At 42.1% G+C, this 17,300-nt stretch overlaps 1 protein-coding gene across 1 annotated transcript in view; it reads left to right on the forward strand.

Annotated features, from left to right (window-relative positions):
• KIF26A (kinesin family member 26A) overlaps window positions 1-12,314 on the forward strand; it is a 94,409-nt gene extending 82,095 nt beyond the window's left edge. Inside the window, exons 11-15 of the mRNA XM_056493388.1 lie at window positions 1,662-1,824; window positions 2,367-5,733; window positions 9,084-9,274; window positions 10,149-10,299; window positions 10,816-12,314. Of these exons, the coding sequence (XP_056349363.1) occupies window positions 1,662-1,824; window positions 2,367-5,733; window positions 9,084-9,274; window positions 10,149-10,299; window positions 10,816-10,991 (4,048 nt within the window). The 3' untranslated portion in view covers window positions 10,992-12,314. The remainder of the gene's footprint in view (window positions 1-1,661; window positions 1,825-2,366; window positions 5,734-9,083; window positions 9,275-10,148; window positions 10,300-10,815) is intronic.
• The last annotated feature ends 4,986 nt before the right edge of the window (window positions 12,315-17,300 follow it).

The following is a 17,300-nucleotide window of genomic DNA, read 5'->3' on the forward strand; positions in this document are numbered from 1 at the left end:
GTCTGCATGATCTTAAATATGTGGCTGGTGTTACCTGAGAAATGCATCAACAATTTATTGTTTAACTAATATGAAGTTTAAGGAAATTCTGTCTTATCTTCTGTTAAGGTCACTTCTACAGGTACACATATCTGTTCATCTTTTTGTCCATATTAACATACACACAGGTTTTTAAATGTTCCAGTAATGTGAAATTCTTAGTAAGATGGCCAAAAATGATACATACTGAATTGGGGTGAAGGGTTGGGGAGGATTTGATTGTTGGAAAAAGTGAGGGAAAATGGCTAAGATGTTTTCTTTCTTTCTCTCTCCTCTTTGTTTCCTGGATTTGGAATTTTTGGCTGATCTCAACCAGCTGGACATTAGTGAATATTTGAACTCAAATTTAGTAGGATTTTCTCTTCTTTTTGCAAATGTAAAAATTTTACTGAAATTTTGGAAAACAATTTTAGTATTGATCAAGTGTGGTCGTCAAAGGTTGTTACTTTTACATGTCTTTTTGGATGATGCATCTTTTCAATTAAAAAAAAAAAAGAAAAAAGACCACCATGTTGCACCTTAGTTTAGCAGAAGTGAATGTTTAGGTGTGTTCCTTTGTGGAGTGTCTGTGACAACAATTTTGTGTCAAGCACACCTGTGGGGAGCCCAGCTAAAAGATAACAGCCACACTGTAAGCACCCTTACCAGAACTTGGCCTTCAGTCCTGAAATTTAATTGCTGCTTGTCTTAACAACAGCACAAAGTTATAATGCATTATCAATCATGTCATTTCACATATTTATCTAGTGATGCATCTCAAGCAGGTGTTTTTTTCTTTCTCTATTAGGCAGAGAGATTTTCCTCAGGGTACTTGCTAGCATTGTGTGAAGAGGATGGATGGGTTAGAATAGGGAAGGGCAGATCCTCAACTTTGTCACCTACTGTGGTTTAGTGACCAGACATGACAGGAGTTCCCTCAGGCTGGGACTAATCAGAGGGGGCAGCAGGAATCAGGGAGCTTCCTACTCCAAGGAGCCATGGGGAAAGATGTCTTGGAGACCAGGGGAGGACAAAATGCCACTTGTCTTGTCAGATTTACTGTCCACAGTGGAGGCCTTGCATCACCAGGAAAGCCTCCAGAAACAAGTTCTGCTTCCCTTTTGCTATGTCAGAGCAGACCACAGGTGGCAGAATGGAAAGTAGATTAGTTGGGGTGACACTTGTATTTCTGGTATCTAACACTGTTATATCTGTTTAGAGATTTCTCACCATTTCTGTTGACTTCTTTTATTTCTTATTGTTAAAAGTGTTTTTGTAGAGCTCACAGAGTGTAACTATCTAGGTACTAAATCTGTTCAGCTAAAAATACAGCACTGACAAGTTCTTTTGGGTAGTATGACCTAAACCTGAGAAAATTAGCTAACAGTCAATTGGTTAACAATTTTCTAAGCAGCAAAATGACTTACCATACTGTAAATACACAGGCCTATAAATTAAAATATTGGTACCTTTGTATGTGTACATTTAGACACATTTTAAGTGTGCTCAATAACAGGAGCATATTTCTTATCCACATGTACCATGCATGCCCAACAGTGAAAGGACAGCTTGTGGTATAAAATTCTGCAGAAAAAGGTGGTGGTTTCTTTAAATAATCCTCGTGTTTTCATTTTTTTGCACAGGGACAACAAGTTGACAATGTTGTTGAGGGAATCACTTGGGAACATCAACTGCAGGACTACTATGATTGCACACATTTCTGATTCCCCAGCCAATTATGCAGAGACTCTCACCACTGTTCAGCTGGCATCGCGAATCCACCGCATGAGAAAGAAGAAATCCAAGGTTGGTTCATAAACAAGCAGAAATTAATTCATTTGAAAATGAGTTTTCCTAACCTCTCAGTAGGGAAACATGGGATTTCTCGATGGTAGGAAGTAATACAAAATGCATAGAATCTCAGGAGAGAAACTGACAAATGACTTGGCACGGAGCCATCATCCTGCCCCCAATCCTTAATCCTGAAATTCCCTTCTTTTTGTTTAAAACACGTATTCTTTCTTTGCTTACATGTGGAACTATCTCAAAAGCTTCTATCAATATTAATTAAAAATCAATAGAGGAGGAACAGAAAACTTATTGAGGAGAAAGACAATGCGTAATATTTAATGGAAATTATCTGAAAAGGTGTGATTGTTATATTATTACTAATAAAGTAAAATCTATGTAGCATGTTATTTCAATTTACCCTCCCCTCTAATATTTTCCCACTAGATGTAGTTGTGATAGTATACAGAGTATATTGCAACCTGACCTTTTAATAATAATACTGTACATGAATATACTTATTTGCAATTGATAGTAATAACATTTCTTGTCATTTGCAGTATGCATCCAGCTCGTCTGGAGGAGAGAGTTCATGTGAAGAAGGACATGTCCGGAGACCGCCGCATTTGCGACCATTCCACCCACGAACTGTTGCCCTTGACCCTGACATTCCTGTCCTGAATATATCCAGTGATCCTGATTATTCCTCCAGCAGTGAACAGTCTTGTGATACTGTCATCTATGTTGGTCCCAATGGTGCAGCTTTGTCTGACAGGGAATTGACAGATAATGAAGGTCCACCAGAGTTTGTTCCTATTATCCCGTCCCTGAATAAGAAGAGAAATAAAGACAATTCTGCTATTGGTAGGAGTTCTGACAAGGACCATTTCAAATGCAACACTTTTGCTGAACTGCAGGAAAGGTTGGAGTGCATTGATGGAAGTGAGGAACCCATGAAGTTTGCTTGTGGAGAAATCTCTGTTGGGTCCAATTGTAGTCCTGTTTCTGGAAGTACAGAAAATGCACAGTCTAAGTTGATAAAGGAGAAAGTATCCTCTCCTTCTGGAGGATTTAAGAAACCAATTCCACAAGAAATGGCATCTCCCAAAAAAGGACATAACTTTCCTTTCCAGGCTGTTGCACCAAGGAGTGGCAATGGCAACTGTCAAGAAAATGGCACACCTCACTTGAAAGCAGAGCTTTCCAAGCTGCAGAGCAGAGCTGACAACAAAATAATAGACTCTATTCTAGAGGGGGAGAGAGAGACAATCTCTGATTCCCTGCAGACTTCAAGGTGTAGCCCTTTGAGGAATCCAGAGCAGAATAAGGCCACAGGTGAATGTGTCACTAAGGAAAAGTCCTTGTATGTGAAGAGACCCTTGCCAAGCCCAGCGCCTCCCCCTCCCCAGCAGAGAGAACACTCCCCAAGCTCCAAAGCTGAGAATTTGGAGCTGGACAATAGCAATGCAGTTCGGACTCCTCCCGTGGGAATGAGCAAACAGATGGGGAACAAACCTGAGCAGAACCCTTTAGGAAGCACATTACTTGTTGGTGGCAACACCCAGAGTCAGTCAGGTGCGATAGAGGTACACAGCTTCAGGTCAGCATTCCGAGGGAAGTGTTTTGATCGGGATATACTGACCACCACAGTGACTTTGCAGCAGCCTGTTGAGCTGAATGGAGAGGATGAGCTTGTTTTCACAGTGGTGGAAGAGCTCTCTATTAGTGGAATTATGGATAATGGGAGACCTTCCAGTATCATTAGCTTTAACAGTGACTGCTCCCTTCAGGCCCTTGCATCGGGTTCGAGGCCGGTCAGTATTATCAGCAGCATAAATGATGAGTTTGATGCTTATACCTCACAGGAGACTTCTACTGGTGTAAATATTGATATTGTTGTGCCCTTTGCTAAGGATCCCTTTACCAGCAGCAGACGTTCCTCCATCAGTTCATGGCTTAGTGAAGTCAGCATTTGTACAATTGAAAGTGATGGAGCCCAGTCTAGTGACAGTTTTGTAGCACAGTCATCTTACAATTGCAGTAACTCCGAGGAACCCTTCAGCTTGGACTCATCCCATTTATGTGTCCCCCTGAAAAGTGCTCTGAATGACAGTGGATTTTGCTTCTCTGAGCTGGAGAGTGAGAGCTTGAGTTCCAGCAAGCTTTCCTCAGGCAAAAGCCCTCAAACCTCTGAAACTACCAAAGCATCTCAGATAAAAAGTGCTTTTTGTGTCACTGATCAGCCAGTAAAAATTAAATTCAGCAATTCTCGTGATGCACCTGTGATAGAAACAATACATTCTAGTCTTCCTAGGAAAACAAAAACTACCTCTTCTGCAATCCACAATAATACTGTCCTCAGCTATAAAGAGCTGCAGAATCCACATGGCATATTTGAAGATCCTTGGCTATTACGCTCTGATTATCACTTGGAAGCAAAACCTGCAGAGTCACTGCTGTCTCCAAAACCTCACATGTTTGGTACTGAGAAGCAGCCAGAAAAAGCTGCCCAGTGTTTTGGCACAGCATCCAGGCCAGCAAAGTCACAGACGATGCTTGCCTGCTCGCAGAGGGTTGTGGATGGTTGTGAGATGGCCTGCAAATCCTCCAGCGGAGCTGCAAAGAAGTCAGAAGCTGTGATGAAGATGCCACAGCTGAAGAGAGGAGCCACCACGCTGGGAGTGATGCCGGTGTCACACACTAACAGTACTTTGCCCGAGGCTGTGACCCGAGGGAATTCGGATGTTCCCTTGGCCACAGGCAGCTTGAAATCGTCCCTGGGAAAGAAGAGTGCACCACAGAAATCAACCATGTTGCCCAGACCAGGTGGGCCAACACCTCCAACACCTCCTGTACGTAAATCGAGCCTGGAGCAGAAACCTGTAGGTCTGGGTAATGGTGGGGGGAAAGCTTCTGGCCTGGACTTTGCCAGAGCTGCCACGCCAAAGGCTGAGGATGAAGCAGATTTGCGGTTGAAAGCTGGCTCGTACTTTAGTGAAAGTGCCAGCTGCAAAATGAACTTGAAGGGTGACCACTCTTTGCCCAAGATGACATCCAGCTTAAAGGTGAAGGCATCAAAGAGTGAAACTGTGCACCGCTACGGGAGCCACATGTCTCTGGAGAGGTGTGACAGCCTGACATCAGTTGGATCCAAAGCAAGCATGGTGAGGGACGGTGGGAGCACTGGCAGCAGCCGGGCAGGGCGCTCTGTCCCCAGGCTGGGGGTCCCTCCTGTTGCTTCCAGTATGGGTTTGCCACTGCCCTTCACCGCCCCTGCACCGGGTAAAAGCAGCCAGGCAAAACCCACGGCTAGCCAGAAGGTGCAGGCCAGCGGGAATAAAAGCCGGGGCCTCTCTGCCAGCGGCTCCAAGTCTCTCAGCTCCTCAGTGAAGTCGCTGGCCCAGCCTGCAGGGAAGGGCTCTGGCATGGCCCCCGGTGGGAAGGCAGCCCCCCGGGCGGTGCAGCCTGTCGGCAAACCCGGCCGCGGGACCATCATGGGCACCAAGCAGGCCATGAGGGCGGCCAACAGCCGCGTCAACGAGCTGGCGGCGGGCGGCCCTGCCAAGGGGCACTTCCGAGGCTCCACCGACTCCGACAGCGGCAACGACAGCGGCATCAACCTCAGCGACGAGAAGGCGCCGGTGCTGCCGTCTCCCTACAGCAAGATCACGGCGCCGCGGCGGCCGCAGCGCTACAGCAGCGGGCACGGCAGCGACAACAGCAGCGTCCTGAGCGGCGAGCTGCCGCCGGCCATGGGCAGGACGGCTCTCTTCTACCACAGCGGCGGCAGCAGCGGCTACGAGAGCATGATCCGGGACAGCGAGGCCACCGGCAGCGCCTCCTCGGCGCACGACTCCATGAGCGAGAGCGGCATGTCGTCACCGGGCCGCATGAGGAGCCTCAAATCCCCCAAGAAACGGTCCACAGGTAAGGCATGAAGGTGGCCAGATGTTCCCTGGTGCTCCACTGCATCCTGAGGATGGAGGCGTTCTGGGGCATCACTGACAGAGAGGAGTGGAGGAGCTGAAAGCAGGGAGCTGAACTGACGGCGTGTGCTTGTGTGTGCATGTGTATTGCTGTGACAGCAGCTACTTGTCATTTATTTTACTTCAAAGCTGCAGGTGTGACACAGGTGCTGTGGTGGGGAGGGCAGCAGAGTGCGGGTGCCCCGGGGTGCAGCCTCCCTGCGAGGGAGGAGGCAGCAGGTGGGGGACATTCCTTCATCCCTCAGCATGGACCAGGGTGGCCCAAGTAGGAGGGAGTTATGGGAGGGTTGGGAGATGTGAGGGGCTGGGTGAGTGCTGATGAGTTTTTGTGAGGACTGAGTGAGTGATACTGGACGACTGGTGGGAGAAGGGCAGTGAGGAGAGGAGGAGCTCTGCTGCTAGGTGTGTATGAGGGAATGCCAGAGACACCAGCTAGGACTGTAGTTCAGAAACAACAGAATGGGCCCAGAGGGGAGAAGAGTGTTTGTGAATTACTGAGGATTGCCAAACACGTGTTAGATTACCCAAAGGTAAGGCTTGGAGTAGTAGGGCACAGTAGATGCAGCAACTCTTAGGTTAATGCTACCAGCTAATAGAAACATTGTTGAATTGCACTCTAATAGTATTTATATTAAGAAATTTTAGGGGATGTGTGTAGGCACTATAAGTAGTAGGAAACTGGCTGGGAGAGTTGCTTGGGAGAGGCAGCTCTGGCTCGCTGTGTCTGACCACACCAAGCACAGGTGGGTGTGTGGGGCCAGGTTGCCTTTCCTTCCCTCTGGTGCCTTTCCTTCTTGCTTTCACTGCTGGTGTTCATGTAAGTGCAGCTGCAGTCAGGTGTATTTATAGTCAGCTTCAAAATCTGGCTCTTACGATTGGTGTTACAGTGTTAATTTCTCAGATCTAGGTTGAGATCCTGTGGTGTTGTAAAGAATCCATGGCAAGCAGTGCCATGTAGATGATGACCAGCAGCCTCCTTCAGCAGCCTGGGCATACTGACTGGTGGAAATACAGTAGGAACTAAAACCAGCAGTGTGCTGGATCTGGTCTTCTGGTTGGAAAGTGGCAATTACTGCAATCCTTGTAGATACCCACGATGTTCAGGCAGTAAAATCAAATCAATGAAGTTGATCTCATGGTGCTTTCTGGTAAAGAAAACTGAGTTGCTTCAGCAAGTGATAAATTCTTTTGGAAACTTAGTGCAACATTTGCTGCACTTCTCTTTCCACAGCATATCAGCCTCTTAAACCTTTCCTACAAATCAATATTAACAGCTGTGTAAGTTGCACACATATTGAGAAGGCATTACCCACTGATGGATTTGTATTTGTTTTTGCCCCAGGAAATACTTATAAGGTCTTTAAAAATGACAAACTATTTCTTTTTCCAGTTGTAATTGCTCTATATCAGTAAATTATGTATTACTTTTTTGGAGTGCTGTAGACTTTGAGAAAATAATGTGTTTTATGCATGAAATGTGCTTTTACCAGGAAGCACATCAAATATTTCTTACGAGAAATGTTTGGTTCAGACCTATTACTGTTCTAAAATAACTGTTATCTTTGCACATTATTAGATATTCTTGGAGTAGCTTATATAACACCAGACTATGTTGGAGTCTCTGGATTTAAGGGTGGATCCTACTCCCATGTATGTCACTGTAAACCTGTCCCCTTATCCTGTAACTTTTTTTCTTGGAGAAATGACATTGGCTTGTACAGTGGAAGGAGATGATGTTTGCCTGCTTATTGTATGTGTTTGACCACATCTTTTTGGTGTCCTCCTCAGAGGGATCTCCTGTCACCAAAGCAGTTACAGGATCAGGGTTACAGTGTGTGGCTTCATCTGACAGGGCTGTAATGGTGTTTCAGGCTAAATGGATTTGGCTTGTGAGAACAGTTTTGTAGAAGTAAAATCTTCCCCTTTGAAAACATTCCCATTTTGTTCTTGCTACTTAGAAAGCAGCAAAGATGCAATTAGAAAGCAGGTAACTTTTGGGGTATCAGTGGAGGTATGTTTGGGGATGCCTGCTGGGATTTTGTCTTCATTTCATGTTGAAGTTGATAACAGGATTTATATGATAGCCTTAACTTGCACCTACCTCTCCTGTAGAGGTCTCAGCCCAGAAGTTATTTTGGCAGCATTGTTCTTTGAGCAGCTGCCTTCTTTGTTTGATGTGCTCCCTTTGGTAAGAGCAGAAGAAACAAGACTCTTGACCTCTGAGTTGGTTTTTAATAAGAGGAGGCAATTAAGTACTTAAATTTATTGTCACCAGTCACCTCAATCCATTTTATACTTACTGCTACCTTGTGTTATTTCAGCTTGTTTCTGGTGGCCTTCATCCCTCCTCTTCTTAAGGATTGGACTGCAGGCTTGTTAGTGTTGCCTGACCAGCTCTATGCATGCACTTATGCTTGAGACATGTACTGTAAAGGTCAGAGTTTTAGAGAATGGTAAGAGACTTAATAATCACAAAAACCCTCCTCTAGTCTCCAGAGTGCCAACTCTTGCAATCTAAAGCATCAGCATTTTGGAAGGATATAACTCAGTCTCTGCTTCATGAAACTTGAACCCTAGCAGGAGCATAATGGAGCAGTATGATTTCCTTGGAAGATCTGTGAGTGTTGTATTGAAGGCTCCCAGAATTGCTGAGTTTTGTCATGCACTGAGCTTCTGGGTACTGGTGCAAAGGTGTGAGAAGTCTCAACATTGGAGGTGCTCAAGTTGCAGCTTGGTTGGTGCCTTCTGAATGCCTCTCAGTCCCATAAAGTCACTGGAAACTGCTGGTATTTAGCACCCTAAAATAGCAGTAGTAGTTCTGGAGGGAACTGTTTGAGCTTTGCAAAGATGTAATGCAATGACAGGGATCTTAGCCTTGCTTGGCTTTAACTGGGGGAGCAGGAGATTTCCAGATAAGTAAGCCATTATCAGTATTATTTTTAGATTATTCACTATCTTACTGCCTTCACAAGGTAAAGAATACCATTGTAGTCCACCAAAGAAAAATCAATCCAAAATATTACTGCAAGGAGAGAATAAAAGACCTGATGTTCAGACATCTGCTCTGGGAGAGGAACTGCTGTTGTTCCCATCTGGGAACCAAGTGAAACCTATTTTGTCAAGGCAGTAACTCAATTAGCAGCCTGAGGGTATTTTACTGAAAGGAAAAGATGAAGAAAAGCATTTCTTCCTAAGTATGCTGAGAAGCTAGGTCTTTCCTTAATTCACTGCAGTAAGTTCTGCAGCGTGTTTGTCTCTTAGAGCCTGAGAAATGTTTGTTTTGTATTTTAGGTCTCCAGCGTCGCAGACTGATTCCTGCACCATTGCCAGATGCTGCCTCCTTAGGAAGAAAACCCAGTGTCACTGGCCAGTGGGTTGATCTACCACCTTTGCCAGGCACTTTGAAAGAGCCATTTGAAATTAAAGTTTATGAGATTGATGATGTGGAACGATTACAGCGACACAGACAAGAGGAAACTGAGGTCAGCACATATTTTACAACTGTAGACAACTTAAATTACAATATACAGACAAAGTCCTTGCTTGAATGCCAGAATGGTGTTCAGGAAATTGAGTGCAATTAAAGTACTGTAATTATTAATTTTAAAATTCGTATGTTGGAGTACCCTTAACACAGCAAATGAAAATGATTACTGTCTAAAATTAATTGTGGCTAACATGACTGATGGTGTAAATGGAAGTTACCAATGAATACATTATGGAAAGACTTCATAATCCTAGCCTGGCTGGTGGAACCTTACAGCCTCCCTCAATGATAGGATCATTAACTCTTTATGTAATTGACAGGATTCTATTAAATCAGGGATACACTGAGTTTAACTTACTTGTAATTGGAAAACACTTCAACTAATTCTATTTTAGAGATCAGAATTCTATGTTCTACTGATGCCTTTTTCCCCTTTCTTTTGTAATAGCCTTTCCAGGATGTTGAGAAGGTAGGAATGCTTTATAGAAAATAAGAATTCATGTTTTAGTATTAACTGTAGCTCTGACATTATCATTAGGCTGTGTTTATAATGTTAACTACTGGAAAAAAAAAATCTTCAAACAGTAGTAATTTCAGAATGTATTAAGAGATGTTTGTTAAGTCAGAGAAGTGCAGCAAATGCTCAAGTGATGTAGCTTGCAGTTCCTCTAGATTAGAATCCATTAATGTAAGCTTCAAATAAAAAGACCCCCCAAAAACCCATAAAAACCCCACCAACCCCACAACCAAGTAAAACAAACCACCTGCTCACTCTTACAAGTAGTGAGCTGGGAGCAATTTTTGTCAGACTGTTATGGGCCAGCTCACAACAGGAAAACTCATGGAATGGTCTTTCTGTGTCTTAAAAGGGTCTGATGTATTTCCATACCAAGCTGAAGATACTGGAGAGGCGCCAGCAGCGAATCAGAGAAATAAAGGCAAAGCATGAATTCTTGAAGGAAGAGTTGGAAGAGACGAAGTGCAGGTTGATGATGGATCCAAATAAGTGGAAAGAAGACTGTAAGTATTTTGCAATAACAGCAGTATCATCAGCCTCTCACAGATTTTCAGTATGTTAGCAGTCCCACTGAAAAATTTAATCACTTGCTAAGATATTTTGCTGAATTGAGTCCTAAAATACTCTGACTCAATCTGTGTTTCTGTAATATGCTATTTGAACAAAAAAACCATCCAAACCAGCCAGAAGAGAACATCAAAATGGTGCTGTTAATATTAAATACAATGTTTTTTAAAATTAAATATATACTCTTTTATTATTCTTTTTTGCAAAGAAGGAAAAAAATGTTTCCATATCCATGCTTTAGCTGGGAAATTGAGGCATGAGATTTGTTCCCAGACTGAGTGCTGTGCATAACTGGAGCCTCGAGGCAGAGTTTTGCATCTGCTGAACAAAGGGGAAAAAAAATCTTAGTTCAAGAAAAACTAAACTTTGCTCTACCGTATTGGCTCCTTTGTGATAGAATAAATGTTTTATGATAAGCTGTTTCTCTTACTCAGTACTTTTTTGTCCGACAGTTGAAGTGGATCCTGATCTTGATAAGGAGTCACAGGAGTACCTGGAGGCACTGGAACAAGTGACAGAGGAACTGGAGCAGTGTGTGAATCTGTGCAAGTCCCATATCATGATCGTGACGTGTTTTGATATCGGGATAAGCGACACGCAGGATGGAGCCAGGGAAGTGGAGGTTTGAAGAGAGGATTTCCAAGGGACTGGGGGAAGTGGAGCTGGGTCGTCTGACATGAAGAAGTAAAGGGATAAAGTAGCTGGGAAGTGAAGGAGGAAAGGTGAAGACTAAAAAGCAACAATGAATGTTGTAAGAGAAAGAAACAGCTGAGGAATGGGAATGTTCATAAATCATTTGGTGCCTCAACATGACCTGAGCTGTACAAAGATAAAAGTAAGATCAAGTATTGCTTCTGGTATTCTGGTATTCTACCAGAGGGAAGTGAAGAAATTTAGTACAAACCCTGATGTTAATTAAAAAACAAACAAACAAACATGAAATGGAAGTGCCTTTAAAGTTCATTTGATTTTCATTTTTGTATTTGGTGCTAGAATTAAAGCCAGCAAACCTAAGCAGACCACAAAATGTATTCCTACGAAATATTTTATACTGTATAGTGTATTTATGACTATATGTAAAAAACAAACAACATTGTAGCAAAAGCAATAAGTAAATTATGTTTTCATACCTGAACTTGCCTTCTTGTTTCATAGAAAAGCTGTTTTATGTAGCAGAATTAAAATTGTATTATAATTGTTTTCTTGGTTAGGGTTCAAGATATTTTTATGAACATTTATCTATTGAAAAGGAGTATTATGGCATTTTGAGATGATTGTTTTACCTTCAGGTTTTGTATTATTACTTTTTCAGATCAAAATAAATGTTTGTTTTCCATTTGATATATACATATATAGATATATATTAACTGCTTACCTACTTCCTTGGTTACTAACCTCACTTTTCACAGACCTGGTCTTTTTTGGAGTCGTAATCTTAATGTGAGGAAGTCTACAAAGGGCACTGTGGTTAGTTTTGGTTTTCTTTTTTCCTCTGTGACTGCAGGAATTGAGAATTATGTTTATTACCAAAACCATAAAACAAGCAAAAAAAAGGAGCAAAAAGTTTTTGTAAATGTTAAGTTAGGTCCATATTTTTATATAGTTTTGACTATAAATATAACATTTGCATTTTGAACTTTTAAGACAAATAGTATATCTTTTTACAGTTTTTCTAAGGAAGGCAAACCCTCAGGATCAAGTTTATACATGCTGCATGAGATTTGTGCTTTTTTGAAGGAGGCCACTTAAGTGTGGAAACTATTGATAAATTGTTGCCAAACAAATACTTTTGAAAAGGTTTAATAGTGTATGTAATACCACATTTCATAATGAATCATATTTTCTAATCATCTTCCTTTTTATGGTTTTTTCAAATCCTTTGTATAAATATGTATTATAACAGCTTGCTTCAGTTTTTATCTGTGAATAAAAGATACATTTATTGTTACAAGTGCTTTTTCTGTGTATGTGATTTTAATATTCAGAAGAGGGAGGATGGTCTCTGGTACACTGTGTTAAATGTCACATTGCATTGTCTCTTTGCCCAAGAGGTATATAACTGGGAGCAGAGTTCTGACATTTGTCATCTTAAACCAATCAGGAAAAAGAGACAAAACACCAAAGGGTGAAATAAATAGCAGTGATAATACTTACATTCTCTTAGCACTTAATAGTTTACAGAACAAAGACTTGTGGCTCACATACTTGTTTTCCCTGATGAGAAAAATCAATTAAAAATGGGTCTGAAACCACAAGAAAAAACAAAGAAGTGGAATCAAGCCCTGGGCTGCATAGGTCCATCATGGCAACCTGCTGCATTCATTTCTGTGTGGCTCTGCTGTGCTTGCACACTGTTTGTGTCACTTGTGTTTTTGTGGCTGGACAGCAGCTGTGCCTGGTTCTCAGCTCCTGCTGCAGGCTGGAGTCTCCCCAGGCAGGGTTGATGCAAAGCTTGTGTTTCTCATGACACCATCTCTGGTGTTTTCCAGCCATTTGGCCAAAAGGCCAATATGTGGGAAGTTTTCCCCTCCCTCTTTCTCTCTCCTTAGGTCTAACAGCATGGCATCCATGCACTGTTTTCTTACCCTCACAAGAGACCTGTGAAGTAGGGTCAATTCCCTCCTCCTCATTCTTCAGCTGCAGAAGTGGGAGAACCAGAGTCAGAGTTTGATGTTTAAATAGCTTTTTGACTGCATGGGTTGCAGAGTGCCCTTCTCTATGCCTCAGATTTATCCCTGGAAAAGGGTGCACCATATTTGTTTACTGATACTTGGCACTGTGTCTGGTTGTATGCAAGGGAATATGGCATCTAGAATTTCTGGAGGATCCCTTTGCTGATACCCTTGAATACCAGCTATATTTACTAACTTGTAAATTCCATCTAAATTTACTTTCTGTGTGCAGAAAGTCGCAGTTCTTCAAATATAGAATCAAAACCATGTAGTGATTCAATACATTGTGGGTTTTTGAGAGCAAGGATTAGATAAATAAAAGCAACCAAAATAAAAAAAAAGGAGCAGCATGCTGAGGAACAAATATTTATCAGCAAAAGGGAAAACTTCCACAAACATGATGGCAAAAATAGAATGTATTCATGAGAAGCTCTGCACTTGGTGTTGGGTTCTGCACTGGTGCCATTGCTCTCTCTGGAGATGCACATCTCAGTGGTGCTGTGGCAGGATGAGTTGACTTGTGGTGCCTCTGGGCCCTGGGCACAGCAGGGCTGGGCACACTCTCTTTTTCAAGGTAGTCTCTAACACCATCTTGAATGGACCCAAGGGTTTTTGTTTCTTTTATTTATTTGCCAGCCACTTCGTCCTCTCCTTGGAGGTCTTCATTGTTTCTCCCCCACCCTGGCATTATGACCATCCTCTGAAATAAAAATCAAGCTGCTAATCATCCATCCCATTTTTTATAAACATGATAATTTGTTTAAATATTCCCCTCTGTACAGTGTTTGCTGATCAGACTTGTATCCTTTGGTATTTTCTCCTTCGTTTCTAACTATGGTTATGCTTGCCTCAAAGAAACAAATGAGACATTTCAGGGCTACTGAGTTCCATGTCAACATGGCGATAATATGCATATTAAATGCATTTGGCCTCTGACTTGGTGGCATAAAGCAAGCCTGAGATGCAAAATCAGGTGAGGCACTGATGGATGAAATAGAGAGTTCTCCCTATGCAAATACTTGGTAATTTGGGGTAGTAAATTATCCTTCATATCTCAACACCTGAGATAATATTTTAGTTTACTGTTTTAGCTGTTGCAGTTTGTCCAGCTAAAACTTACACAAATATATACTTAGTTTATTATTTGAGTGTATTTTACAAAGACTTAATTATATCAGATTACAGAAGATAATTTCAAAATTATTCTGGGTGCTTTATTTAATTCCTTGTCTATTTAAATTTGATGATATAGCTATTAAATTGCACACTTAAACACCTGATTGTGTTGAGCTTGTTATGGTATCAAATAAAGCTTTAGAAACCCACTGGCTTTGGAGAGCTGCCTGAATAACTTTTGGCAGGGATTGTTCACACTGGAATTCTTTCTCCTTTTCTTGCAGTTCTTCCCATGAAATCCCTCACCATCTTCTTTCTGGGACAACACTTTCTAGGTCCCTTGATGACCCAGTTTATCAAGTAACTCACATCACACCTATTTCCCAAAAACAGGGAAAAAAAGTATTGGGTTTTTTGGAACCAGTGCTATGGTGATTCAAAGCTTAAATTTCAGGGACACAAATTCCCTTTTCCTCAAACTTATATCTCACTAGGTTTCCCAAGGAGGCCAGAAGGAAGCATGCCTGTGTGAAGGGGAGGAGAGGAGAGGTCCCCACAGGGTCAGGCCTATTTCAATATGAGATGAAATATGGACTGGAACAGAAATCAAGTGAGAAAGCAGGACTCTCATCTAGTGACCAGGGATTGGAGAAAGTGAGGAGGAACTTGTGTTCTGGACATGGTTGTTCCCAACTTTTGCCTTTTCCAATTTAATGGTCATGGTTCAATACATAAAACTACTCCTGGGAGATGGGATGTCAGCTGAGATTTCACATTGCTACAAGCGTTTGGAATAGCAGTTAGTACAAACATAGATTTCCTGTAGAAAAGTAAGATGTTCTGTAGACAAAAACTTGTTTAATGTGTGTGTAAACCCTTTTCCCATACAGTGTTTCTGGTGTAACCAGTTCCAGCTAGGGCAGTGCTAGGACACTGTAACTGCAGTATTGAAACATCAGTACTAAAAGAGAATGCAGTAGAAATACAAGATTGTGAGTTCTTTTCTCAGCATGCAGAAAATGTTTCATTTATTTCTATTTCAAGGTACCCTTATATTCTCTTTCTAGTTATAAACCCACCTTTTCCAGTCACTTGCATTTTATTTTTAAAGTTATGTGTGGAACATAACTCCACAGGCAGCTGTTCTTTAGTGTGGCTATAGGCAGGGTTTAAGACAAAAATGTTAGCTATAAGATGACCCTTGTATCAGATGTCCAAGCTGGCAGAAGTGGACATAAATAAAAAATGCTTTCATATTTGGGACCCAGTTCACTACAGCACTTAGGCACCTGTTTAAGCAAGCAAGTAAATCTGGTTTGTATCCAGCAAAACACTCCAATTTTGGCTTATATCCCACTGACTTGGATTTTTTTTTTTTGCTCCAGGGCTCCAGATGGTGTAAATTCTTTTAGCAGTGGTTCAGTGGAGCTACCCTGACTTTCACCAGATGAAAATCCTGCTAAAAACATTTTATTTATCAGCATTATTTAGGAGAAAGGAAAGATATTGATGTGCAATGATATCACGAGTGCAAATTAGGAAGCAAAACTGCCTTCCAGCCTGCTCCATGTGCAGCATCTCATGGCTTCATGCAGAATTTGACTTGCAGAAATACACTTGTGGAATACACAGAATAAGACATAACTCTTGGCAGTTTAAATGCTCAGAGATTTATTATCAGACCTGGGGAACTGCTGGCTTGTGGGGTGTGTTTGGCTTGACAGTGACCTTAGAGCAGCTTACAGGGAAGCCAATGGCTTCACTCCTTGTTTCCCCTTCCCAAGAGCTTCCCTGCAAGCAGAGTGTGGGTGGGACAGCTGGAGCAGGGAGCCAAGAAGAAGGGAATATTTCAGAGCAACCCAGAGAAGGACTCCAGGTGATGCACTCCCTCAGCAGCCTGTTTTTAACCTTGTTTATATGTCTTGTGCTTCTGAATTTAGCTTGAGACAGGTAATTCCTGGTTTTATTATTTTCCTGGGACCCCCATATGGGAAGAAGGGCAAGTATCACTAGACTGCATTCCACTGGGGGATGGAGAGTAAAGGGATGCTCTTAGAGCAGACTCAAACAACATTTCTGCCATCTCTCCACTGCATCAACACTTACTCAGTAGCATAATTCACTTACTGCACTTTTATATTTATATTTATAAAATATTTATATTTTATATTCTCTCTTGCAGCTAGGACCTTTCAAGTCTCAGTTGGAAGGAGTTCTCTCTGAGACAGGTTTTGTTTGTTTGCTTTGTCTTCCAGGTAGACAGCCCAGGTCCTGGCATGAACCAGTACAACTACACCCTGCCAAGGTTTTGCTTCATTTATTTCTTTAATGTGAAAATTTATTTGGGAGCTTCCTATCAGGTCTGGAAAAGGACAGCAGCAGCTGTCTCTGACTTTTGAAAGACTTGGTTTTGGAGTTCTGCTGTTGACTTCAGCAGGGAAAGAACCAGGTCAACCAGTTAACTCCTGGCATCTCTGGTATTTTAAAGCAATATTAGATGACCAGATGGAGCAAAGCTTTCAGTCCCAGGGTAGGGAAAATGCAGGTCCTGCCTCCTTGTTATCTGGCTCTCCTGCCCGAGGTCAGCAGATTGTCTCAGACTCTGCCCTTCAGTGTGTCAGGGATCTAATCAGGCTGTGAGTTCCTGCACACAGCTCACGTGACTCTATTTAAAGCACATTTTAATTGATCTGACCTTGCATAGGAAATACCTTTGGAGCCCTCATGTGCTGCTCTCTGGGAGGCAGGCACAGTGCTTCAGGGCAGAGGCAGCAGAGAAATAAGCAGACATTTTAGAGTTTGGCCTTTGACTGGAAAAACTGACTTTTAAATATTGTCTCACTGAGACCTTTCCCTTTGCCTGCTACCATGACCTTCCATTTGTCAGCACCTGGCAGGGATACACTTACAAATGCTGCTTGTTTTGAAGAGTGCCACTCATTTTGTTGTATATTACCATTTAAATGAGTTACATTTGTACCTAAAGGCTTCAGTCTCATGGGGCTAAGTGCTGTACAAACACAATTTTTTAGTCTAAAAAGACAGGGAACGAGAGGGAAGGACAATGTGGACTATTGTGTCTGCCTTTAAACTGAGCACATAAAAGTTCTTAAAAATACATCTCTTCCAATGTCCTTTGCTGAATAGAG

The sequence above is a fragment of the Oenanthe melanoleuca genome, chromosome 5 (genome assembly GCF_029582105.1).
Source record: "Oenanthe melanoleuca isolate GR-GAL-2019-014 chromosome 5, OMel1.0, whole genome shotgun sequence".
NCBI classification, from domain to species: domain Eukaryota; kingdom Metazoa; phylum Chordata; class Aves; order Passeriformes; family Muscicapidae; genus Oenanthe; species Oenanthe melanoleuca.